The 21,060-nt window shown below is 42.6% G+C and overlaps 1 protein-coding gene and 1 pseudogene across 1 annotated transcript; both read right to left on the bottom strand.

Annotated features, from left to right (window-relative positions):
• Nucleotides 1-5,538: 5,538 nt before the first annotated feature.
• Nucleotides 5,539-9,494, bottom strand: LOC127050077 (trace amine-associated receptor 2-like; annotated as a pseudogene).
• Nucleotides 9,495-18,747: 9,253 nt separating this feature from the next.
• On the bottom strand, nt 18,748-19,720 carry LOC127050076 (trace amine-associated receptor 2-like). Its single transcript, XM_050951611.1, is given in 3 exon segments — nt 18,748-19,065; nt 19,068-19,402; nt 19,405-19,720. Coding segments are annotated over 3 exon segments (969 nt in total).
• Between the last annotated feature and the right edge of the window lie 1,340 nt (nt 19,721-21,060).

Genomic DNA, 21,060 nt, shown 5'->3' with positions numbered 1-21,060 from the left:
GTAATATGAATGCAAAAGCCAATTATGCTGTGTGTATGCTTAACATTTTGTGATTATTCACCTCTCTACCTCTTACATCAAAGATATGGAAAGTATCAGGTCTATTGTAGGCCAAATCCTTACCCCATTAAAGTCATCAAGAGTTTTAACACTGACTTTGATGGAATCAATATTAGATCTTATGTCTAATAAAGTTTATTGCTATAAGCATTTAAGCACGTGTATAACTTTACTTCCATGAATAGCACCTGTGTTTACTGTTTACCTAAAAGTGAATAAGAGTGTTTGCAGGAAAGGATCTTTGTATATTATCTTGCCTTAGTACAGTACTTTGAAAGAATATATGACAATAACATTCATAAGAAATAGCACAGTGTATGTTCTCAGTAAGAGATTGCAATCTCATGAAAAACAATATTTCTAGCCCAGCCCTGCAGTCTTCAAATTGGTAATTATCAGCTCATTAATACCATTTAGAGAGGATCTATTTGTTGCTGGCGTAGCATAAATTGTTGAAGATGATCCAGCTGTCTTTCTCTAGTCAGTTTCTGAATGATCTTGCCACACAATTTAAGGTTCAAGTCACTTCTTTATTTTACAGTGGCTCAAATTATTTTTATGATATAGAGAAGAATATTTCCTCTGAAAAAATCACAAGAAAACTTTTTCTTATTACAATCAGTCCACTATTTAGACTGGAAAATCAAATAAATTGCAGTTCCTCTAGTACTTTACAAAATGAAGTTTGTTACATCATTACATTGGAGTGAAAAATGTTTTACCTGATCGCTCTCCATACTTCATCTCTTCACAGAAAAGATTTTTGGCTGTGATGTTTGCTTTTACATCTAGTCTTTGGTTTCAGTTATAAAATCTTCTGATTTAAATCAATTAACAGTTTTAGAACTTACCTGCTAAGTGTATATAAATCTTCTTTTTCTTATTAACTCACAAAGCTTGCTTGATTGGTTTTTTCTTTCCATGTGACTCCTTGTGGCAATACTCAATGAAAATGCATTTGAAATTTTTCCTCTTTTCTTATCAGATTAACTGAGTTGTTGCTAGTATATATACACATCAGAGAAGACCTGTAGCTCTCTCTGGTGAGTTCACAATCTCCTATCTTGTCTTTGCTTTGGCGGATTAACTCTTCATTCTGCTGCTGCAACTGAAAAAAATTGTGCACAAACAACCCAGTGAAGACATTATTTGATTTGGTTCACAGTCATACTGGAAATGGGAGAATGAACTTTACCTCTACTTCAATATGTTGAATATAAAGCCATGGAAGGTCTTTTACATTATAAGCTTTAAATGACGGGCTGTCATTTACTCTGCTCAGTAGGGCTTGTTGAAAATGTTCTGTCAGAACTGTTTTTCGTTGGAAAAATGGGGTTTTGGCTAAACAATTTTTTTTTTGCAATAAGTATGTCTTTTCAATGGAAATTTACAATTTCTCATTAAAAAACTAAATGGCCACAAGCCAAAATATTTCATCTTAAGCACAAAATATTTCAATTCTGAATTTCTGCCACAGTGCCTCATAGGAATTGTATTTTGAGTACCTTACACTCCAGTTCTCCTCTCTCCACACTCCACTCCAATTCTCCACAGCCAGACTTCATCTCCCATAATGCACCATGGCCATGGAATTCTTATGCTATATAACTTCCACTCAGCCAGAGGGAAGAGTGTGGCACATCATAGAAGATATAGTCCAACTAGGGAGCACAGCCTATAGAGAAGAATGGGGCCTGAGGCACTTGAGTTAGAGCACCCAGGAGGCATTACAGTGACAAAAAAACCACAAACATTTTCCAACCAAAATGAATGATTTTTCACTTTCACTAATATTCTCCATGGGGGAAAACCCTTATTCTCTAGTGTTGATAGGACCCTAACCTGTCTGAGGTCTCCAAGTTCTGTTGCAATGTACATGTAAAATTATAATAATTATCAATTGAGATAAATGAAAAAAAGGAACCACTTAATGTCTCATAAGGGAGAGGGAATCCAAAGATGGTCAGTTACATTTAGAGATGCACAAAACATTCCAGAAATAATAAGTGTCTCATTCACATTTTTCTACTTCCACATCTCAGCTTTCAACCATTTCAACCACCTAAACATTAAGCAGGGTCCTGAATGATCGTTCTGACCATGTGTCTCCGCACTTCTAAATTCAAGCCATGATTAGTCATACAAGTAGTGAAATACCACAAGACAAACTGTTCTCACCGTATCCTTAGCTCTATCCAAGGCCTCACTTTAGGAGACCATCCCTAGTGAGCAAAGCACTAAAGCATGTACTTCACTTTGAACACAAGGCTTGGTTCTACTGAGTTAAACAAATGCTTAAGTTGCTCTGCTGAATTAGAACTCAGAAAGAAAACTTGTTCTTGTGAGATTTTTCAGCCAAGAGATCTTAACCAAGTTTCTGCATCTGGATGTTCTTTAATTTTCTTCTAACATGGATATGTAGCAGAAAGGCTAAGATATGTTCTGCATTTTTGTTTGCATTATCTGTTATATTCTCCAGAAGGTAACACAAAACACCAGTCCAGAACAGCTCACACTGTGACACAAAGGATTATCCAAAAGTACATAGGTATTTACAGGTAAATGCATCTGAGGAAGTGGGTATTCACCCACGAAAGCTCATGCTCCAAAACGTCTGTTAGTCTATAAGGTGCCACAGGATTCTTTGCTGCTTTTACAGATCCAGACTAACACAGCTACCCCTCTGATAGGTAAAAAATAGATACCCTTGCTATAAGCAGGCATTGTATAAATCTATAGGGATTTGTGAGTTATATCTTTTCACTATAATATGTCAGAATAAGGAAATCTAAAGAAGAGAACACTTGTGTGAACAAAAATTATTGGATCTGCAGACAGCACTGGTAACAGCCGGGACAGGCAGACCAGGAGTCAGACACTAACAAAAGGCCAGATAGATTTGCTGAACATGGAAGGGAATGAGGGAAATGTCTTAAGATCGCTATTGGTCCAAAACGATCAACAATGTCTATGTCTTGATGTATAGGCTGACATGCATTTGAAAAGCCATTTTCCATGGTATTCAGTGATATGGAAAATGGGGCAGATCTGCAGTGTTTACATGTGGGTGAGAACAACACACCTGATTTAATTAAAAGTGAGTATTTCCCGCCCCCAACGCAAATATACTTCTATGCTACCATTCCACAAAGCTATGTTCATCAGAAGCAGCGCATTATTAAGATCTCCTGTGTCTCATGTAGGACAAAGGCTGGCTGAGAAGAAACACTTTTACAGCCAAAAAAGTGTACTTCGCAATTTCTCCAGTGTCAAAGTACACCCCTACTGAGAAGGTTCATGGCTAGAATTGAGGATTTGCAATCCAGAAGCAATGTTGTTATTGGAGTACATGCAATGTACTGGGCCAACTAATGAGGAATTGTGTGATATGTTGAGGGCACACTCAGATCAATATTTAAAATAACTTGGGTGCCTTAAATTAGCTCCTGAATCCATATTTAGGTAACCACAAGTTTCTGCAGGGTTTAAATGTGGATTTTGGAACTGAACTTTAGGGCTTCATATCTGAAAATTTCAGTGTTGCTGCTGAATTAGGTAACAGGAAGCTATAAAACCATTTTGAAACAGTGGGTGGGTGGGTGGAGGAGTGTATTATTATTAAACCAGAGTAATTCTGGCAGCAAGTATAGTAAAACCATTTAACATACAAACATCAGAAACATTTGTAGTTTATTGCCTCCAAATCCAGATATTTTATCTAATGTATTGTTGCCCTTTGGCTGAGGAGTGATGAATGTTCAGGCCTTGCAGCAGGTCATTTTCCATTGGTGGAGAGAAGTTAATATCACAGAGTCAGATATCTTATGTGCAACTTGTTTATTTACATGATGCATAAGCCCTTAGCTATACAATTTATATACATGCACTTTCAGTCTTCAATCACCACCTGCACCCACAACCATTCCCAGCTCTGCCATGCCTAGACGTCGCCAGGAACACTGCCTTTGTCACTTTGCTACAGATTTCCAGCCATCCCAGCTGCCAAGGAACCTTCCCTCTCCTGGCTGCTCTAGCTGGTCAGGAGCCAGAAAAGCAGTAGCAGATTCACCCAGAGCTGTTTCATCACAGTGCCCTTTGCTGACTTCTTATTGCTCAGGAGATTTTCCATACTATTTATCTAGGTAATTTTAGCACATGGGATCTGAGTGCTTCCCTTAAAGGGTTTCAGAAGCCATTGTTCACAACTGAAAATGTAGAAGTTGGATTTTTTTCCTGCCATTTTTCCTCTCCAGATGCCAAATCTCTCTTTCCCTGAGCTCCATTCTCTTATTTGGCATCTGGTCTGATGCCCACTGTATTCACTGCACATCATTCAATTGATTTAAAGTGCACTGGATCAGGCCTTTGGTTTTCATACCTGCTCATGAGAGGTGGGACTTGTTCACACTCCAACCTAAGAATCTCTAACTTTCATTAGTGGGTTGCAAGCAGCCAGCCTGTCAGATATCTCCTTGCTATTTCAGTCCCATCTGCTTTTGAGGAAGCAAGTCACACTTTGGGTTTTAAGCCCACCCCTTCTGAGATTCAAATGGATATTATTCATGTCACCTGTGTTAAAAATTCAGCAAAGAAATGTATTGGTACTGAAGCAATAAGAGATCACTAAATATATAACAAATCAGTAAATAAGTAAGTACGCTGTAGTTTAGCAGTCAGAATGCAATGCATTTACAGTATATTAAATCGTTAATGTCAAATTTAAATCTAGATCTACAATATATGTTACCATGAATATAATGGGGGCTTTTAACAACTAAATATTACTAGTGCATAACAACATGTCTGAGTGGATCGTCTGTAAGGACTGAATACATGCATTCAGTCCAGACAGTATCAGCTTCAGTTGTCTGAGCTAAAAGAACTAGGTTCAAATCTTGCCTCCAGAGAAGTCAACTACAAAATTCCCATTGATTTTAGTGAGGCCAGAATTTCACACCAGATCTATTTGCTTGGCAGCAACAGCAGACTCAAACATCTACACATGGTCCAGCCACTGGAAAAGGACAGAAAGGTACACTGTTAGTATCAGTTATGTTTGCTCTAAGAAGCCACTTATAGTGTGCCTTGGAAAATAGATTAGCTGTACACATACAGAAATGTGGATTAAATATTTTACCCAATATTCAAATGATTTCTGAAACCATACATTTAAGAAGACATGTATTCAATATTCCATAATAAGAAATTAAATACTATCCTAGAAAAGGGGTATATGAAAAAAAGAATAAATTAAAATCAGGATAAAATATAAGATCTTTTTTTTTAAAATAAAGTACTTGGTGAAAGTGTTCTGTATATTGCATCTTTCAGACCACGTATACTGAACAATGAGTATCTAGTCATTCATAGGGATTTTTTTTTGTTTTTGCTATTGGATCTTGTTTTCAATTTCAGATATTCTATTGTGTCTGATTTTTAGCAAAAAGATTAGTTGTACGAGACTCTGGATTGAATATTTTACCTCTTAAGATATATTTCAATGCTTCTGAAACCATGAATAAAAAAGCCATATATTAATGAATTGCAGGTAGAGTTTAAGTAACCAAACCCGTTTAAAGCATCAAACAAAGCTAAAATAGTAGTGAAATTTAAAAATGGGTCAATTAAGAATGTAAAGAAACATGCAAACCAGCATATTAGGAATATCCCCATAACTACACTCAAAGTCGTTGCAGCCTTTCTGTCCTTTTTCTTGGAAAGTTGACTTCTAACATCATTGTTTGCATCATCAGGCATGTTGTTCACAACACGCGCATTTTTTTGGATATTACAAAAAAAATTGCATATATCCCTATCATGACTCAGCCGGGTGCAAACAAATCTACTGTAAACAAAATGGTTCCCCATAATTTGTTGGGCACAATAGGATACAAACTAGTGCATACTACTAAAATCTTATAGCTTTGTATTCCAGAAACATATGCTTCTGAAAAAACAATCCCAAAAGCAAAAGCAGCTGGCACTGTCCAACAAACTGCTAGTAATTGCCTTATCACAGGAAAAGTTATTTTGCTAGAATAACACAGTGGGTAACAGTGTAGTGGGCTCAACTGCCCCACTCCCTGAGAGTGAGAGCAGCAATATGCCAGGCCACCTACACAGACAGGGAGCCAATTAAAGAAAGCCTTATTGTGAGCCAATCAGGGCCCAGTTTGGAGACAGCCAATCAGGGCCTGGCTCAGCCCTATAAGAAGGTTGCCCAGGAAAGGAGCAGGCAGTCTGTCCCAGGCCTCTGAGAGGGGAAGGTTAATCTCCAAAGGCAGAAGACTAGCATCACGGACAGCGTAGTGCTGGCCAGGCTCGGAGAGCAAAAGGGAGGTCTAGTCTGTAGCCTGCCAGGCTGCCAGCCCTGAAGGGAAGGGCCTAGTGGGTGCAAGGGGAAGCAGCTCAGGGAAGCAGACAGACAAGGGAGAGAAGGAGGGCAGGATGGCTGCTGCCAGAAAATCCCTGGGCTGGGATTTAGAGTAGAGGGCGGGCCTGGATCCCTTCCTTCCCCCTTGCAGTACACCAGCCATTGGCTGTAGGGAGCAGCCATTATAATGAGGGAGAGAAGGAGGGCAGAATGGCTGCCGCCGGAGGGTCCCTTGGCTGGGATCCAGAGTAGAGGGCGGGCCTGGGTCCCCCTCTTGCAGGACACCGAGCCCTTAGCCATAGGGAGCGGCCATTATAGACTATGTCAGATCCCTGACAAGAGGGACTAGACTCAGAGGGTGTGGTTGGACATGGTGTCTGGGGTGTAGGACTGCTGATCAACTCTTCCTCCCCCGGAAGGGTGTGTGGATGGACTGAGGGGCACTACTGTAGGGCAGTGGTCCTGAAGAGGAAACCGCAAGTTGGGAGCAACGCGGGTACACGTGCCAACTGAGGGAGGGACGATGGATGGAACACCACCAGGAGGGGCACTCCACTGGACAGAGCTAATTCCCAGAGACAGCCAGCAGGAGGCGCCAGGTGGTGAGTCCCAAAACCGTTACAAACAAACAGCATAAAAGTGATCAACAGTAATGGAATGAAGATGGAAACTAAACAGAGCATCAGATTAAAACTATAGTGGAGTTTGCAGAAGGTGATCCCAAAATACCAGCAGTTCTCCACAGATATGATCATGCTGTAGGGCAGAGGTGGGCAAACTATGGCCCATGGGCTACATCTGGCCCGCAGGACTGTCCTGCCTGTCTCCTGAGCTCCTAGCCAAGGAGGCTAGCCCCTGGCCCTTCCCTGCTGTCCCCCATCCCCCTCAGCCATGCCGCTGTGCAGCAGGGCTGTGAGCTCTTGCTATTCTGAGCAGCATAAGGGGGCAGTGGTGGCGAGGAGGTTGGATAAGGGGAAGGAGGTCCCAGGGGACAGGGAGCAGGGGGGGTTGGATATGGGGTGGGATCCTGGGGAGGGCAATTTAGGTCGAGGGTACTGGGAAGGGAGCAGTCAGGGGATGGGAAGTGGGAGGGGGCTGGGCTCAGACTGTTTGGAGAGGCACAGCCTTCCCTACCTGGCCCTCCATACAGCTTCAAATCCTGATGTGGCACTCGGGCCAAAAGGTTTGCCCACTGCTACTGTAGGACATGATGGTGAATCCCAAAAGAAAGTCTGTAATAGCCATGGACAGAATCAAGAAGTTGGTTGGAGACCAAAGCTATTTGAAATAGGAGATTGAAATGATTATGGCAAGATTTCCAAAGATGGTGATGAGGATGGCTCTAGTCATGAACAAATACACTGCACGTCGAACACCTGATTACCTGGACATTTCAGGACAAGATCCATTTTCAAATTTGGAGCAATCAATAAAGTTTTTGGTTGTATTAGGAGAAACAATCTTTTAGCTAATATGGTGAGACAATAATATTTGTATGTGACATATAATATTTGTAGCAATATAGCTCATATATTAGAATAAAACACAGTTAGTTGACAGTAACTATTTAATGAGCTCAACTGATGTAAAACAATATGATAAAATTAAACAGATTAAATAGTAAGCGTTCAGGGAGGGAATGGAAGAGCAGTGAATTAAATATCATGTATTTTTCATCCCTATTTTATATTAGCTTTAATAAACTGATTAGTTATTATTATTTGTATTACAGTAATGCCCTGAATCCCAGACAAGACCAGGTCCCTATGTGCTGAGTGAAGCGCTAACATAAGTCACCAGATTTTCACTGACAATATTAGAATAAAATATATCTTGTAATTTATCAACCATTGGAAACATTCATGTTATAGGCTCTGTAATGGATGTAGTAGGCTAGTTGATTCTCTCCAGGCATTTTCTTCGAGCAGTCAGGCGGTCCTCCTCAGCAGTCCCAGGAGTCATTTCAGATTTTGATCACAAATACAGAAATATAGTTTTATTTTGAAAATATGACCAAGTTTTCTCAGCACACTAAGATTTTGCAGAGAAAACATATTCAGGAAAATTGGGTGCATTTTTGTCTGTCACGAAGTCTTCAGTTGTCCTCAGTACAGACCTTTATAGTGATTAGAGTGAAATAAATCGGAAAACTAGGACAAAAGTTGATTAGTTGCATCATTTAAAAGATAAGAAAATAAGAATTCATGAGGTAGAAACAAGCTGATAACATTTTGTTGCATTGTTAGCTATGACGACAATACTACCAACATTTAAGCATGTAGATAACTTAATCTATATGAGTAGTCCCATCAAAGTCAGTGGGTCACCCACTATTCAAATAGTACCATTCACATTGCGTGAGGTTAGATGTGTTTAGGCATCTGCCTTTTTGGTAACAATAAAATTGTTGCTCATCATTAGAAGCAGCATTTTGCACATAGGTTGAGGAACCTTTGTCTGGACAACACCATATTAAAAGCTACTAACACAGCTTGTGATTTTTATTCTCATTATATATTTTAAACTGTGAACTATGAAGTAAAATTATTTTAAAAGTTGCTTTGTGGCCTTTGCTGGTCCATCCTGATGTTTCAAGAAAACTTTATGAACTATTTTTGTAAACCCGGGTCAGAGGGCAGCCAAGAGGTTGGGAGAACTTCAATCTATTTATTTTACATTTATATTTATATAATCAGTTATTTTCCTTCCTGCAGGAACTTGACATCTGGGAAAAAACTGACTTTAATCTCATTTCCAACTGAATGAGGAAAGGATACTCAGTTTGAGCCTAGACAGTGCAGAGAAGGGGCATCATAAAGAAGTAATAAAGAATAACAAGGATTTCTTTTGGGTTCACAATTCACCTTGAATGCCCTTAGTTTGTAACCCTTGGTATGGCAGCATGCACAGTGTAAGTAGGATGTGCCATATGCCCACATAGTTCATATTTTACCTTAATCTTCATTTCTGAATTGCAGACACTCAGGTCTGGGGAGAGCACACAATGGGTAGATTCTATTTTCTCCCATGTAACAATGTCTCTAGGAGAAACTACTGTCATTCTGCATTCCCTGTTTGAAACTAGTGTTCTACATTAAAATAAGACCTACAAGGAGAAGCTGATATCACTTTTATGCCTATTTCAACTTTTCATATAAAGCAGCATTTAAAGCCTGATCCTGCACCACTGAACCCTGCCATTAACTTCAATGAGAAAAGAAATAAGCTCTTAGGCTCTGGTCCTCGAAGTGGCACCATGTGGGCAGGAGCGGTGCCAGGGTTTTTGGCGAACTAGGCGCAGGGCCGGCTCGCCGGTCCCACGGCTCCGGTGGACCTCCCGCAGGCGTTCCTGCGGATGGTCCGCTGGTCCCACGGCTCCAGTGGACCTGCCGCAGGCGTCCCTGTGGATGCTCCACCGGAGCTGCGGGACCAGCGGACCGTCCGCAGGCACGCCTGAGGGAGGTCCACCGGAGCAGTCTGCCACCCTTCCAAATCCTGCCTAGGTCGCCTAAATGGAAGCGCTGGCTCTGCATGTGGGTAGACCCAGGAGCCCCAGTAGAGCCGCACAGAAATCAGTGGAGCTCAGCAGGGGTTGGAGGTCTGCCAGTGTAGAAGATTATGATTTCAGTGAGTAGCTCACAGTGCTCTAATCTCTGTTGCAGTAGCTCTCCTTAAAAATAAAACACAAATATAGGAAATACAAGAGTCCAGTCATGCATTTCACACACACATCATTTTCCCTCTCCTTACCTGTCCATGTCCAGGGAAAGCCTTGATAGATCACAAACTGGTTTTAAAACAACTTTCTTATTGTTCCCGTGCTTGTGCAAAGGGTAATATTGAATTTTAAGGTCAGATTTGCTCAGAGTGACTGCGTGGAATTACCAATGGATATAACATGCTGTGCTTTTATGGCTTTACAAACAGATATCAGGAGATTTGGAGCCAAATGGGGAAAAACCCTAGAACTACTTGGCCTTTAGTAAATAAATAAAGGAAAAACTCTTGGTGGTACTAATCTGCTCTCCCCAGATCTCAGCATTGGTTTTTCTTCCTTTGCCTCCTCCATTTTTTTCTTTTACCTCCAGCAATTAAATGGCTCCAATCTTTTGATTAGCGGTGACTCTTAAGACAATACCATCATTCTGAAGCCATGATTTCTGTTAACATAATTACTCCCTGCTCTGGCTTTAAAATTATGGTGATTTTTTTTCTATGAAATGTGTAGCAAGGCGGTGTGGCTCCCCTCCCCCCTCAGGGAGGGACGAGCCCCGTCAGTCATCCACGGGGGCGGGGCCTCTGGCCGGAAGTCTCGCCCCTCAAAGGGTCAGGCGGCGACCCGGAAGAATAAAAGCCGGGCCCCAGCCTTCAGTTGCGGCTTGGCCACCTTCAGGAGCAGACGTGCCCACCGCCGCTCGTGACTGGGAGGCTGCCCAAGCCAGAGGTCGAGACCAGGAGCTGCCAGAGTTGCCAGAGTTGCCTCGCCCCTACTACGACGAGGGGCCGCCAGAACTGCCTCGCCCCTACTATGGCCCCGAGGAGCCCCCAGACCAGGCGTGGCCCGACCCCGAAACCCTACTGGACCTGCCGCCCAGCCCAGATTGGGAGGAACCGATGGTCCTAGACGTCTCCGGAACAGAGGCCCCGGACCAGGTAGGAATAGAGGGGGAGTTAGGAAGTAGCCCGGGGGCAGCTGACTCCAGTCAGGCTGCAGAGCTACCGTTGCCCAGCTACCGGGGTCCTGACCGCAACACACTGACATGGGCATTGGTAGGTGTTGGTCTCTGTCTGAGGGGTTAGAGCAGCCAAGCACTGAGGTACAACCGCGTCTGCTCTAACCCCAGCAATGCCCCTCTGCTATGTACATCGGCCAAACTGGACAGTCGCTACGGAAAAGGATAAACGGACACAAATCAGACATTAGGAATGGCAATATACAAAAACCTGTAGGAGAACACTTCAACCTCCCTGGCCACACTATAGCAGACCTTAAGGTGGCCATCCTGCAGCGAAAAAACTTCAGGACCAGACTTCAAAGAGAAACTGCTGAGCTTCAGTTCATCTGCAAATTTGACACCATCAGCTCAGGATTAAACAAAGACTGTGAATGGCTTGCCAATTACAAAACCAGTTTCTCCTCCCTTGGTTTTCACACCTCAACTGCTAGAACAGGGCCTCATCCTCCCTGATTGAACTTCCTCATTATCTCTAGCTTGCCTGCATATATATACCTGCCCCTGGAAATTTCCACTACATGCATCTGACGAAGTGGGTATTCATCCACAAAAGCTCATGCTCCAAAACATCTGTTAGTCTATAAGGTGCCATAGGACTCTTTGCTGCTTTTACAGATCCAGACTAACACGGCTACCCCTCTGATACTTGTGAGGATTGAGTTACAATAGTGAACTGCTCTGCAACTGAAACACGCTTTTCACACTAAGTGCTAGGTACAAAGACAAGCCTCTCTTTTTCTTTTAAAAATGTTAAAGTGAATGTAATACTAAAGATAATGAGGGTCATATAAGAGCTCCTTAGGCCTAGTCTACACTACAAGTTTAGGTCGAATTTAGAAGCGTTACATCGATTTAACCTGCACCCGACCACACGACTAAGCTGTTTTTTTCAACTTAAAGGGCTCTTAAAATTTATTTCTGTACTCCTCCCACAATGAGGGGATTAACACTGAAACTCTGCCGGGTCGAATCTGGGGTAGTGTGGGGGTAGTGTGATCATAATTCAACGGTATTGACCTCCGGAAGGTATCCCAGAGTGCTCCATTGTGACCACTCTGGACAGCGCTCTCAACTCAGATGCACTCGCCAGGTAGACAGGAAAAAGCCCATGATCTTTTGAATCTCATTTCCTGTTCGGCCAGCATGGCAATCTGCAGGTGAATGCAGATCTCATCAGCAGAGGTGACCACGATAGAGTCGCAGAATCGCAAAAGAGCTCCAACTTGAACCAAACGGGAGGTACAATATCTGATCACTGTATGGGGAGAGGAATCCATGCTATCAGAACTCTGTTCCAAAAGATGAAATGTCCAAACATTTGAAAAAAATCTCCGAGAGCATGAAGGACAGAGGCTATAACAGGGACCCGCAGCAGTGCCATGTGAAACTTAAGGAGCTGAAGCAAGCCTACCAAAAAAACAGAGAGGCAAATGGCTGCCCCAGGTGAGAGCCCCAGAATGCTGCTTCTATGATGAGCTGCATGCCATTGTAGAAGGTGCGCCACCACTACCCCAACCTTGTGCTTTGACTCCATCAATGGAGTAGCACTCAACAGGGATGCGGGTTTTGGGGACGAGGAAGTTGAGGAGGAGGGGGTTGAAGACAGCAAGGAAGCAGAGAAACCATTTTCCTGACAGTCAGGAACCGTTTCTCACCCTGGACCTATAGCCAGTACCACAGGCTGAGGAGAGGCAATGGTGAGGCTGCTGGAGGAACAAACTGACATGCTCTGGCGTATGGTTGAGGTTCAGGAAAGGCAGCATGAGCACAGGCTGCCGCTACAGCCCCTGTGTAACCAACCGCCCTCCTCCTCAAGTTCCATTGCCTCCTCACCCAGATGCCCAAGAACGTGGTGGGTGGGAGGGCCTCCGGGCACCCAACCACTCCTCCCCAGAGGACTGCCCAAGCAACAGAAAGCTGGCATTCAATAAGTTTTAAAGTGCAATGTAGCCTTGTCCTTCCCTCCTCCTCCTCCACACCTCCCAGGCTACCTTGGCAGTTATCCCCTATTTGTGTGATGAATTAATAAAGAATGCATGAATGTGAAGCAACAATGACTTTATTGCTTCTGCAAGTGGTAATCAAAGTGGGGAGGGGAGGGTGGTTGGCTTACAGGGAAGTAGTGTGAACCAAGGGGGAGGTCATCAAGGAGAAACAAACAGAACTTTCACACCGTAGCCTGGCCAGTCATGAAACTGGTTTTCAAACCTTCTCTGATATGCACCACACCCTCCTGTAGTCTGCTAACCTCCCTGGTATCTGGCTGTGTGTAATCAGCAGCCAGGCAATTTGCCTCGACCTCCCACCCTGCCATAAACATCTCCCCTTTACTCTCACAGATATTGTGGAGCGCACAGCAACTAGTAATAACAATGGGAATATTGGTTTCACTGAGGTCTATCCAAGTCAGTAAACTGCACCAGCGTGCTTTTAAACCTCCAAATGCACAGGGTAGGCTGGGTCCCTAAAGATAACCATAGGCATTTCAACATCCCCAACAGTTATTTTCTGGTTTGAGAAGAAAGTCCCTTGCTGCAGCTTTTAAAACAGACCAGAGTTCCTGAAGATGCAAGCGTCATGTACCTTTCCCAGCCATCCCATGTTGATGTTGGTGAAACATCCCTTGTGATCCACCAGTGCTTGCAGCACCATTGAAAAGTATCCATTGCGGTTTATATATTCGCTACCTTGGTGCTCCGGTGCCAAGATAGGGCTAGGGGTTCCGTCTATCGCCCCACCACAGTTAGGGAATCCCATTGCAGCAAAGCCATCCACTATGACCTTCACGTTTCCCAGAGTCACTACCCTTGATCGTTGCCTGTTAGATTCACTCCCTCTAGGGCACCTGGCATTGGCCACTGTCAGTAGACAGATACTGGGCTAGATGGACCTTTGGTTTGACCCAGTACGGCTGTTCTTATGTTATGTTCTTTCTTTAAATGTTAGGCTAAAGACAGAGTGATAATCACTCTATAATCCAGTGCTTAGGGCACCCACCCATTCAAATCCCTTCTCGTCATCAGGCACAGGGGGGAATTGTACCAGGATCTCCCACATAGAAGTGAATACCCTGATCACTGGGCTAAGAGCTATAAGGGAGTTTACCACCTCTTCCCCTCACAGCCAATTTCTGTGGCAGTAGATGTGCTCTGAGCATGCCTAATGAATTGGGCCCCATGGAGAAAATAGACATTGCACCATCTCTCTTCATCTGCTTTGAAGATCATACTGGGGCTTAGTCATAAGACAGGCATCTGGATGCCTGCCTGTGGCAGCAGTACTCATGCTCAGAGGTATGTGTCTAGGGGACCAAAAATGTTGGTGCTGACTGAGTTTAGGCAGCTAGCAGGATAGGTGGCAGCCAAGCAGGGTTATGTGGATCACAATGATATCTAAAACTGGAAATGAGGTGACTAAATCCCTTTGTGGATCTGTCTGGCCCAAAGTGACTTGCCCAAGGTCACACAGTAGGCAGTGGCATAGCTGCAAATAGCACTCACGTGTCCTGAGTCCCCAGGTAATGCTTTATCTGTTAGACCTTGCTGCCTCCCCTGAAGATCATTTTTATTATTACTGCATGGTATTTTACAGAAGTGTACCAAAGAGACCCCTGCCCAAGCCAGCCTCCAGTTTAAACAAGCAAAATACAGAAAACCAGAGTGGGAAAGACGCAATATACAAGGAAGGAGAATTAATAGTTGTGTTTAGTGTGCTTCTTATGAGTTCCTATGACTATGCTGTTCTGTAGGGTTGAACTTCTCTCTCCCTTTTTTCTAACAAAAAAAGTTTATCTTGTGCTATGAGCTGTATTAAAGTATTGAAATAAGGCATGAAAGCAGAGGTGAATGTTATTAGAGATCATCAAAAATGTTCAGTGAAAGTTTTTATGGTGAAAAATGGCTTTTTTGACTACATGAAAATTTTCATGAAAATGTTTATATTTGGAATTTTATTGGAACAAAAATTTTCATTTTGATTTAAAAACATTATTGTTTTGGGTTGGTGGTGGTGGGTTTTCTGTTTTTTGGGGGGTTTTCTTTCCCCTTTTTTCTGTCCCTCCCTCTGTCTGCTCCAGTCAAATAAAGGGGAAAAGGCAAAACAAGTGAGAGAGAAAAAAAAACAACAAGAAATATGAAAACCATTTTAAAATGAAATTGAAACAAACCAAAATTTTAAATTGAATCAAAATGAAAGAAAAGTATTCCAATGGAATAAAAATGGTTTAATTTCTTTCAAAATGATGCGAGACAAGAGAGAAAGAATTTAGGTTGGTTAGGAGATTGCAGGGGGTGGAGTCAAGGGGACTAGCTGAGAGATTCAGGATAGTGGGACTGTCATAAACAGATAGCTAAGGGTTAATGTCTCTTTCACCTGAAGCACCTGACCAGAGGACCAATCAGGAAACCGGATTTTTTCAACTTTGGGTGGAGGGAATTTTGTGTCTGAGGTCTCTGTTTTCTGTCTGCCTGCTTTCTCTGAGCTTTGGAGAAGTAGTTTCTGCTTTCTAATCTTCTGTTTCTAAGTGTAAGGACAAAGAGATCAGATAGTAAGTTATATGGTTTCTTTTCTTTGGTATTTGCATGAATATAAGTGCTGGAGTGCTTTGATTTGTATTCTTTTTTAATAAGGCTGTTTATTCATATTTCTTTTAAGCAATTAACCCTGTAATTGTCACCTTAATACAGAGAGACCATTTGTATGTATTTTTCTTTCTTTTTTATATAAAGCTTTCTTTTTAAAACCTGTTAAAGTTTTCTTTACTGAGAAATTTCAGGGAAATTGAGTCTGTACTCACCAGGGAATTGGTGGGAGGAAGAAATCAGGGGGAGATCTGTGTGTGTTGGATTTGCTAGCCTGATTTTGCATTCCCTCTGGGTGAAGAGGAAAGTGCTTTTGTTTCCAGGACTGGGAACGGAGAGGGGGAGTCACCCTGTTTAGATTCACAGAGCTTGTGTCTGTGTATCTCTCCAGGAGCACCGGGAGGGGGGAAGGGAAAAAGGATTATTTCCCTTTGTTGTGAGACTCAAGGGATTTGGGTCTTGGGGTCCCCAGGGAAGGTTTTTCAGGGGGACCAGAGTGCCCCAAAACACTCTAATTTTTTGGGTGGTGGCAGCAAGTACCAGGTCCAAGCTGGTAACTAAGCTTGGAGGTTTTCATGCTAACTCCCATATTTTGGACGCTAAGGTCCAAATCTGGGACTAAAGGTATGATAGGGACCATGGGAGACCTCCACACCAGACAAAAGAGAAGGAAGCCACAGAGGTGGGAAGGGACTGGGAGGTGAGGAAGATGGACATATCACACACTTGCAAGATCCTGAGCAGAGAGGGAGAAGGGAGCAGGTGCAGTCACTGCCTTCCACTGTGCGTCATTGTGTGACTCAGTGGCTCTGCCTGTGCTTTAAAATAAAGATTATGAAATTCATTGTTTTTTTCTTCTATCATCATCTTAATTTCAGAACTTAAAAAAATAGTGAAATGTATGTACTGATTACACTGTATATTTCTGTAAACTACATGGGTGAAAACCTTTTGAAGTCAATGGAAAAATTCCTCATATTTCTCCAGAATTTCACCCCACATTTCCTACTATAGCTCCCAGCTGTACACTTGTATGGCATGTTAGACTAGAATGTAGATAGCTCACTTATTGAAGAAACAAAAGGAAAGAATAGAAATTAAGGGGATAAAGTCTGAAACAAGTAATATAAAGAGAAAATTGAATTGCAATGCTGTACTAGGATTACGATTATAAAAGCAAGACAAGGTGGGTGAGGTTACATCTTTTATTGGCCAAACTTCTCTGGTGGTGGAAAAGACAAGGTTTGGAACTTCACAGAGATCTTCAACTCTGTGAGACTTGAAAGCTTCTCCCTTCCACCAACAGAAGTTGGTCCAGTGAAAGATATTACCTCACCCACCTTGTCTCTTTCATATCCTGGGACTAACATGGTTACTACACATTGCAAACAATAATAAAAGACAAATACAGTTTGTAGTGGTTAAAATATTTCTTTATATTTTGTGTACATCTACTCAATTGCTTGTTTGGGCCTGGATCCTGTGTGCTGACTTGTAGAGGTGGAGTCCTGTGCCTGTATGGAACTCTATTGACTTCAGTAGTGTGACAGGGTAGACTCACCACTGCGGTGCCTCCTGCAGGCTGTCCTGGGGATTAGCTCTGTTCGCCTGTGCGCCCTCCTCTGGTGATGTCTTGCTGCCATCACTTTCTGCTCCTGGACCCAGGCGTCCGCTTCATGACACAGCCCTCTGACTGTGCTGCACTCTGTGCTTCCCGCCTTCCAGGGGCCAGTATTGCAGTTTGCTGTCCAGCCATTTCTCTCAGTGGCTACTGCAGCCAATTGTCTACTACTTCCTCAGTGGCGGGGAGAGACCTAGGCCTGCCCACTACCCCAGGTCCTGCCCCAGGAACCCTGTAGATGGCCACCACTTGCTGTGTCTCATCCCACTCCTCAGTAGATTTCCCTGGGCCACTTCCCCATGCCCCTAGCACCCAAGGCCATCCTTACCCATACACAAAGTATGTAGCTGGTAGGACACCAGGAAATTTGGGGCACCAACTTTCCTGGTGCCCCGCACAGCTGCATGCTGCTCCAGCCCCTGTCCCAGAAGAGCTCTTCCCCATGGCCCCCACCCCAGGCCCACCTCTGCTCTGCCCCAGCCCCACCCCCACTCCCCTGAGGACTGAAGCAGGGCCAGGCTTGCACTCACCGGTGACAGGAAGTGTGGTGACCCAGTTCCAGCCATGCATCTGGTGAGTGCTGGGGGGCAGTTCCTCCCTGCCCCCCAAGGCTGCCCCCCCCCACCATGGAGGCCTGCCCACCCTCACAGGGGGGCTGTGTAGGGCCTCAGAATAGCTAGGGACAGTCCTGCTAGCACCCTCTTTGTCCTGGCCTCAGCCTGCAGATCCTTCCAGCCTGCCAGGAGCTGCCTTTAACCTCCCTGGGTCTCTGCCTGCAGCACTGCTCTGCCCAGGTGGCTTGCTGCCTTCAGCCTGCAAGACAGCCAGTCTTCCTCAAGCTCCAGGGAGTGACTGAAGCTGCTCTGCAGCCCTTCTTATATGGGCAAGCCTGGCCCTGATTGGTTGCTCCACACAGCCTCTCTCTAATTGGCTGCCTCCTGCGCAGCCTCCCTAGGGCTCTATTCATCATAAGTAGGGCTTTTGTTTTGGTAAGTCAGGTGATAGCTCTTCGTTACCAAGTCCACATCTATAAATCTGTTTCATGTAGAACTTAACATGAAATTTTCACCTTGTGCCAGCTTTGCTTAATCCATTCTTTTGTTGAAGGTGTCACTGTGCTTCATCATTTTCTGGTTGCAAATATTCATTTAGTTTGATAATCTTTTGCAAAGATATATATATTACTGAATTATGAGACATGTACTGACATTTTCTACTGAGAGCTTACTTAAACATAATCATTCACTCTGTATTGCCACTCATACTGTTGGGAGATAATCAGTGAAAACAATCAGATGATAGCATTCTGCAATAATAATTATGACAGATGAATCTTTAATTTTACACTATAATATTCAACCAAATAATGCCCCCTTTTTAACTGAAAATCACCACTGGATTCATTTGTTGTAACCAGACATATTTTTGATTTTCAGGAAACAGACTAGCTGTATTGAAGTGTGTCTGGAATATTTTATCTAATATGTATCTCAGTGCTTTTTGAACCCATGGGTAGAAAAAAACATATATTAATGGATTACAGGTAGAATTAAAATAGCCACACCATGTTAAGGCATCAAACAACAGTGCAGGAGGAGAGAAATTTAAAAATGGGTCAATTAAAACTGTGATGAAACATGGAAACCAGCATATTAGGAACACCCCCATGACTATACTCAGTGTCTTAGCAGCCTTCCTGTCTTTATTCTTGAAAGTTGATTTGGCTTTTCATGATTTGCATTTTCAGGTATGCTGCTCATAACACTTGCATGCTGTTTGGATACTAAAAATTTTTTGACATAAATTCCTAGCATAACACAACCAGGAGTAAAGAAGCCAACTGTGAACAAAACTGTTCCCCATAATTTGTTGAACACAGTGTGACACAAACTAGAGCATGCTACTAAAATCTGATAGCCCTCTATTCGAGAAGCATATACTTCTGAGAAAGACACCCCAAAAGCAAAAGCAGCTGGCACTGACCAACAAACTGCAAGCATTCGCTTTATCACAGAGATGGTTATTTTGTAGAAAAATGCAGTGGGTAACAGATAGCATAAAAGCGATCAACAGCAATGGAACAAAGATGAAAGATAGAAGTTACACAGAGCATCAAATCAAAACTATAATGGATTTTGCATAAAGCGATCCCAAAGTACCAGCAGTTCTTCACAGATCTGACCATGCTGTAAGGCATAATGGTGAATCCCAGAAGAAAGTCTGTAACAGCCATGGAGAGGATCAGGAAGTTGGTTGGAGAGTGAAGCTGTTTGAAATAGGAAATTGAAATGATTATGGCTAGATTCCCGAAAATGGTGATGAAGATGGCTCCAGTCATGAACAAATACATTGCACCTTGAATACCTGGTGATCTGAACGTTTCAGGACAAGATCCATTTCCAAATTCAAAGCAATCAATCCAGAGCTTGGAGACATTAGGAAAAGCCATAATCCTTTATCAGATATTTTCCTATTAAGATAGACAATGTTTTTATGTGCAGTTTTAATGTTCAGGCATTCCCAATGGACTACAGCTCCTAACATAGAACACAATGTAAAGTTAATTGTAAGTAACCATTAAACATTGTTTAAAGTTGTCAGATGAAATCCTGGTCCCATGGAAGTGAAAGACAAAACTCTTATTTATTTCAGTGGGGCCAGGTTTTCATCCATCATATCTCTGATAGATGCTGAAGTAATTTACATGGGTTGACACTGGAAATGATGATGAATATCATTTACAAAAATGTTTTTAAATAAAAATGTTAAAAGTACATATTTTTTCACATCATTAATTTGACTATTAGTATGACATTTCTTTTCTGCAGTCTATTACTTAGTTTCCACATTTTAAAAAGCTATTTATTTTCTACAGATGTCAAAATCAGCTCTTTTAACTAATACCAAACATTCAAAAGGGAGGTGGGGAAGCAAAGAATTGCAGTTATCGTGGTCAGGGTGTTTTTTGTGCTTGGTCTGGAATTTTCACTTCTGCTTAGCTGGGTCTCCATTTTTTTCATTCTCTGGGCCACTTGGTAAAATGAATTCTCCCACATGGACTATTTCTTCTCCCCTTGCCTCCTACTGCATGGAACTGATTGCTGATTTTCCATAAACCACAGTTTGAGAGCTGCTATTTTTAACAAATTGACTACTTCAGAGCAAGCCTGTTCAGTAAGGGGAGTTTTGTGCCCAGCTCACACTTCCTTGGAGAAGTCAAGTAATGAGTTGCACTCCACAAACACTGATCTTACAAGTGTCACAAATTCAAAACTCCACTCTCTGCCTTTTAGCTACTCCTACTGATGCTAAGCTCACATGCTATGGGTGATAAAGTCCCCACCATGAACATTTGTAACTAAAATTGGTTGTAAAAACAAGAAAGCATATGACAACAAATATCCCTACCTTTATTTTCTCCTCATAAACACTAGTTTTTCACTGTTGTAACACTACTGATTGAAATGAATTACTCTTCATTTACACCAGTATAAATGAGAGGCGAATCAAACCCTGTGTATTAGCCTTTTCAGAACATTACTTTAAACAAAACGTATATAACAAGCTAACAATAAAGGTTGTATTCTCTCTCATTTGTACTATTTGTAAGCTTTCAGTTTTATCCTTGAAGAAATCTGAAGGCTGTCAACCAAGTGAATGCTGAGGAGGATGTAAATACAATATCTGTCC

This window comes from Gopherus flavomarginatus, chromosome 4 (assembly GCF_025201925.1).
Source record: "Gopherus flavomarginatus isolate rGopFla2 chromosome 4, rGopFla2.mat.asm, whole genome shotgun sequence".
Classification (NCBI taxonomy): domain Eukaryota; kingdom Metazoa; phylum Chordata; order Testudines; family Testudinidae; genus Gopherus; species Gopherus flavomarginatus.
This window is presented reverse-complemented; position numbering and strand designations above follow the sequence as displayed.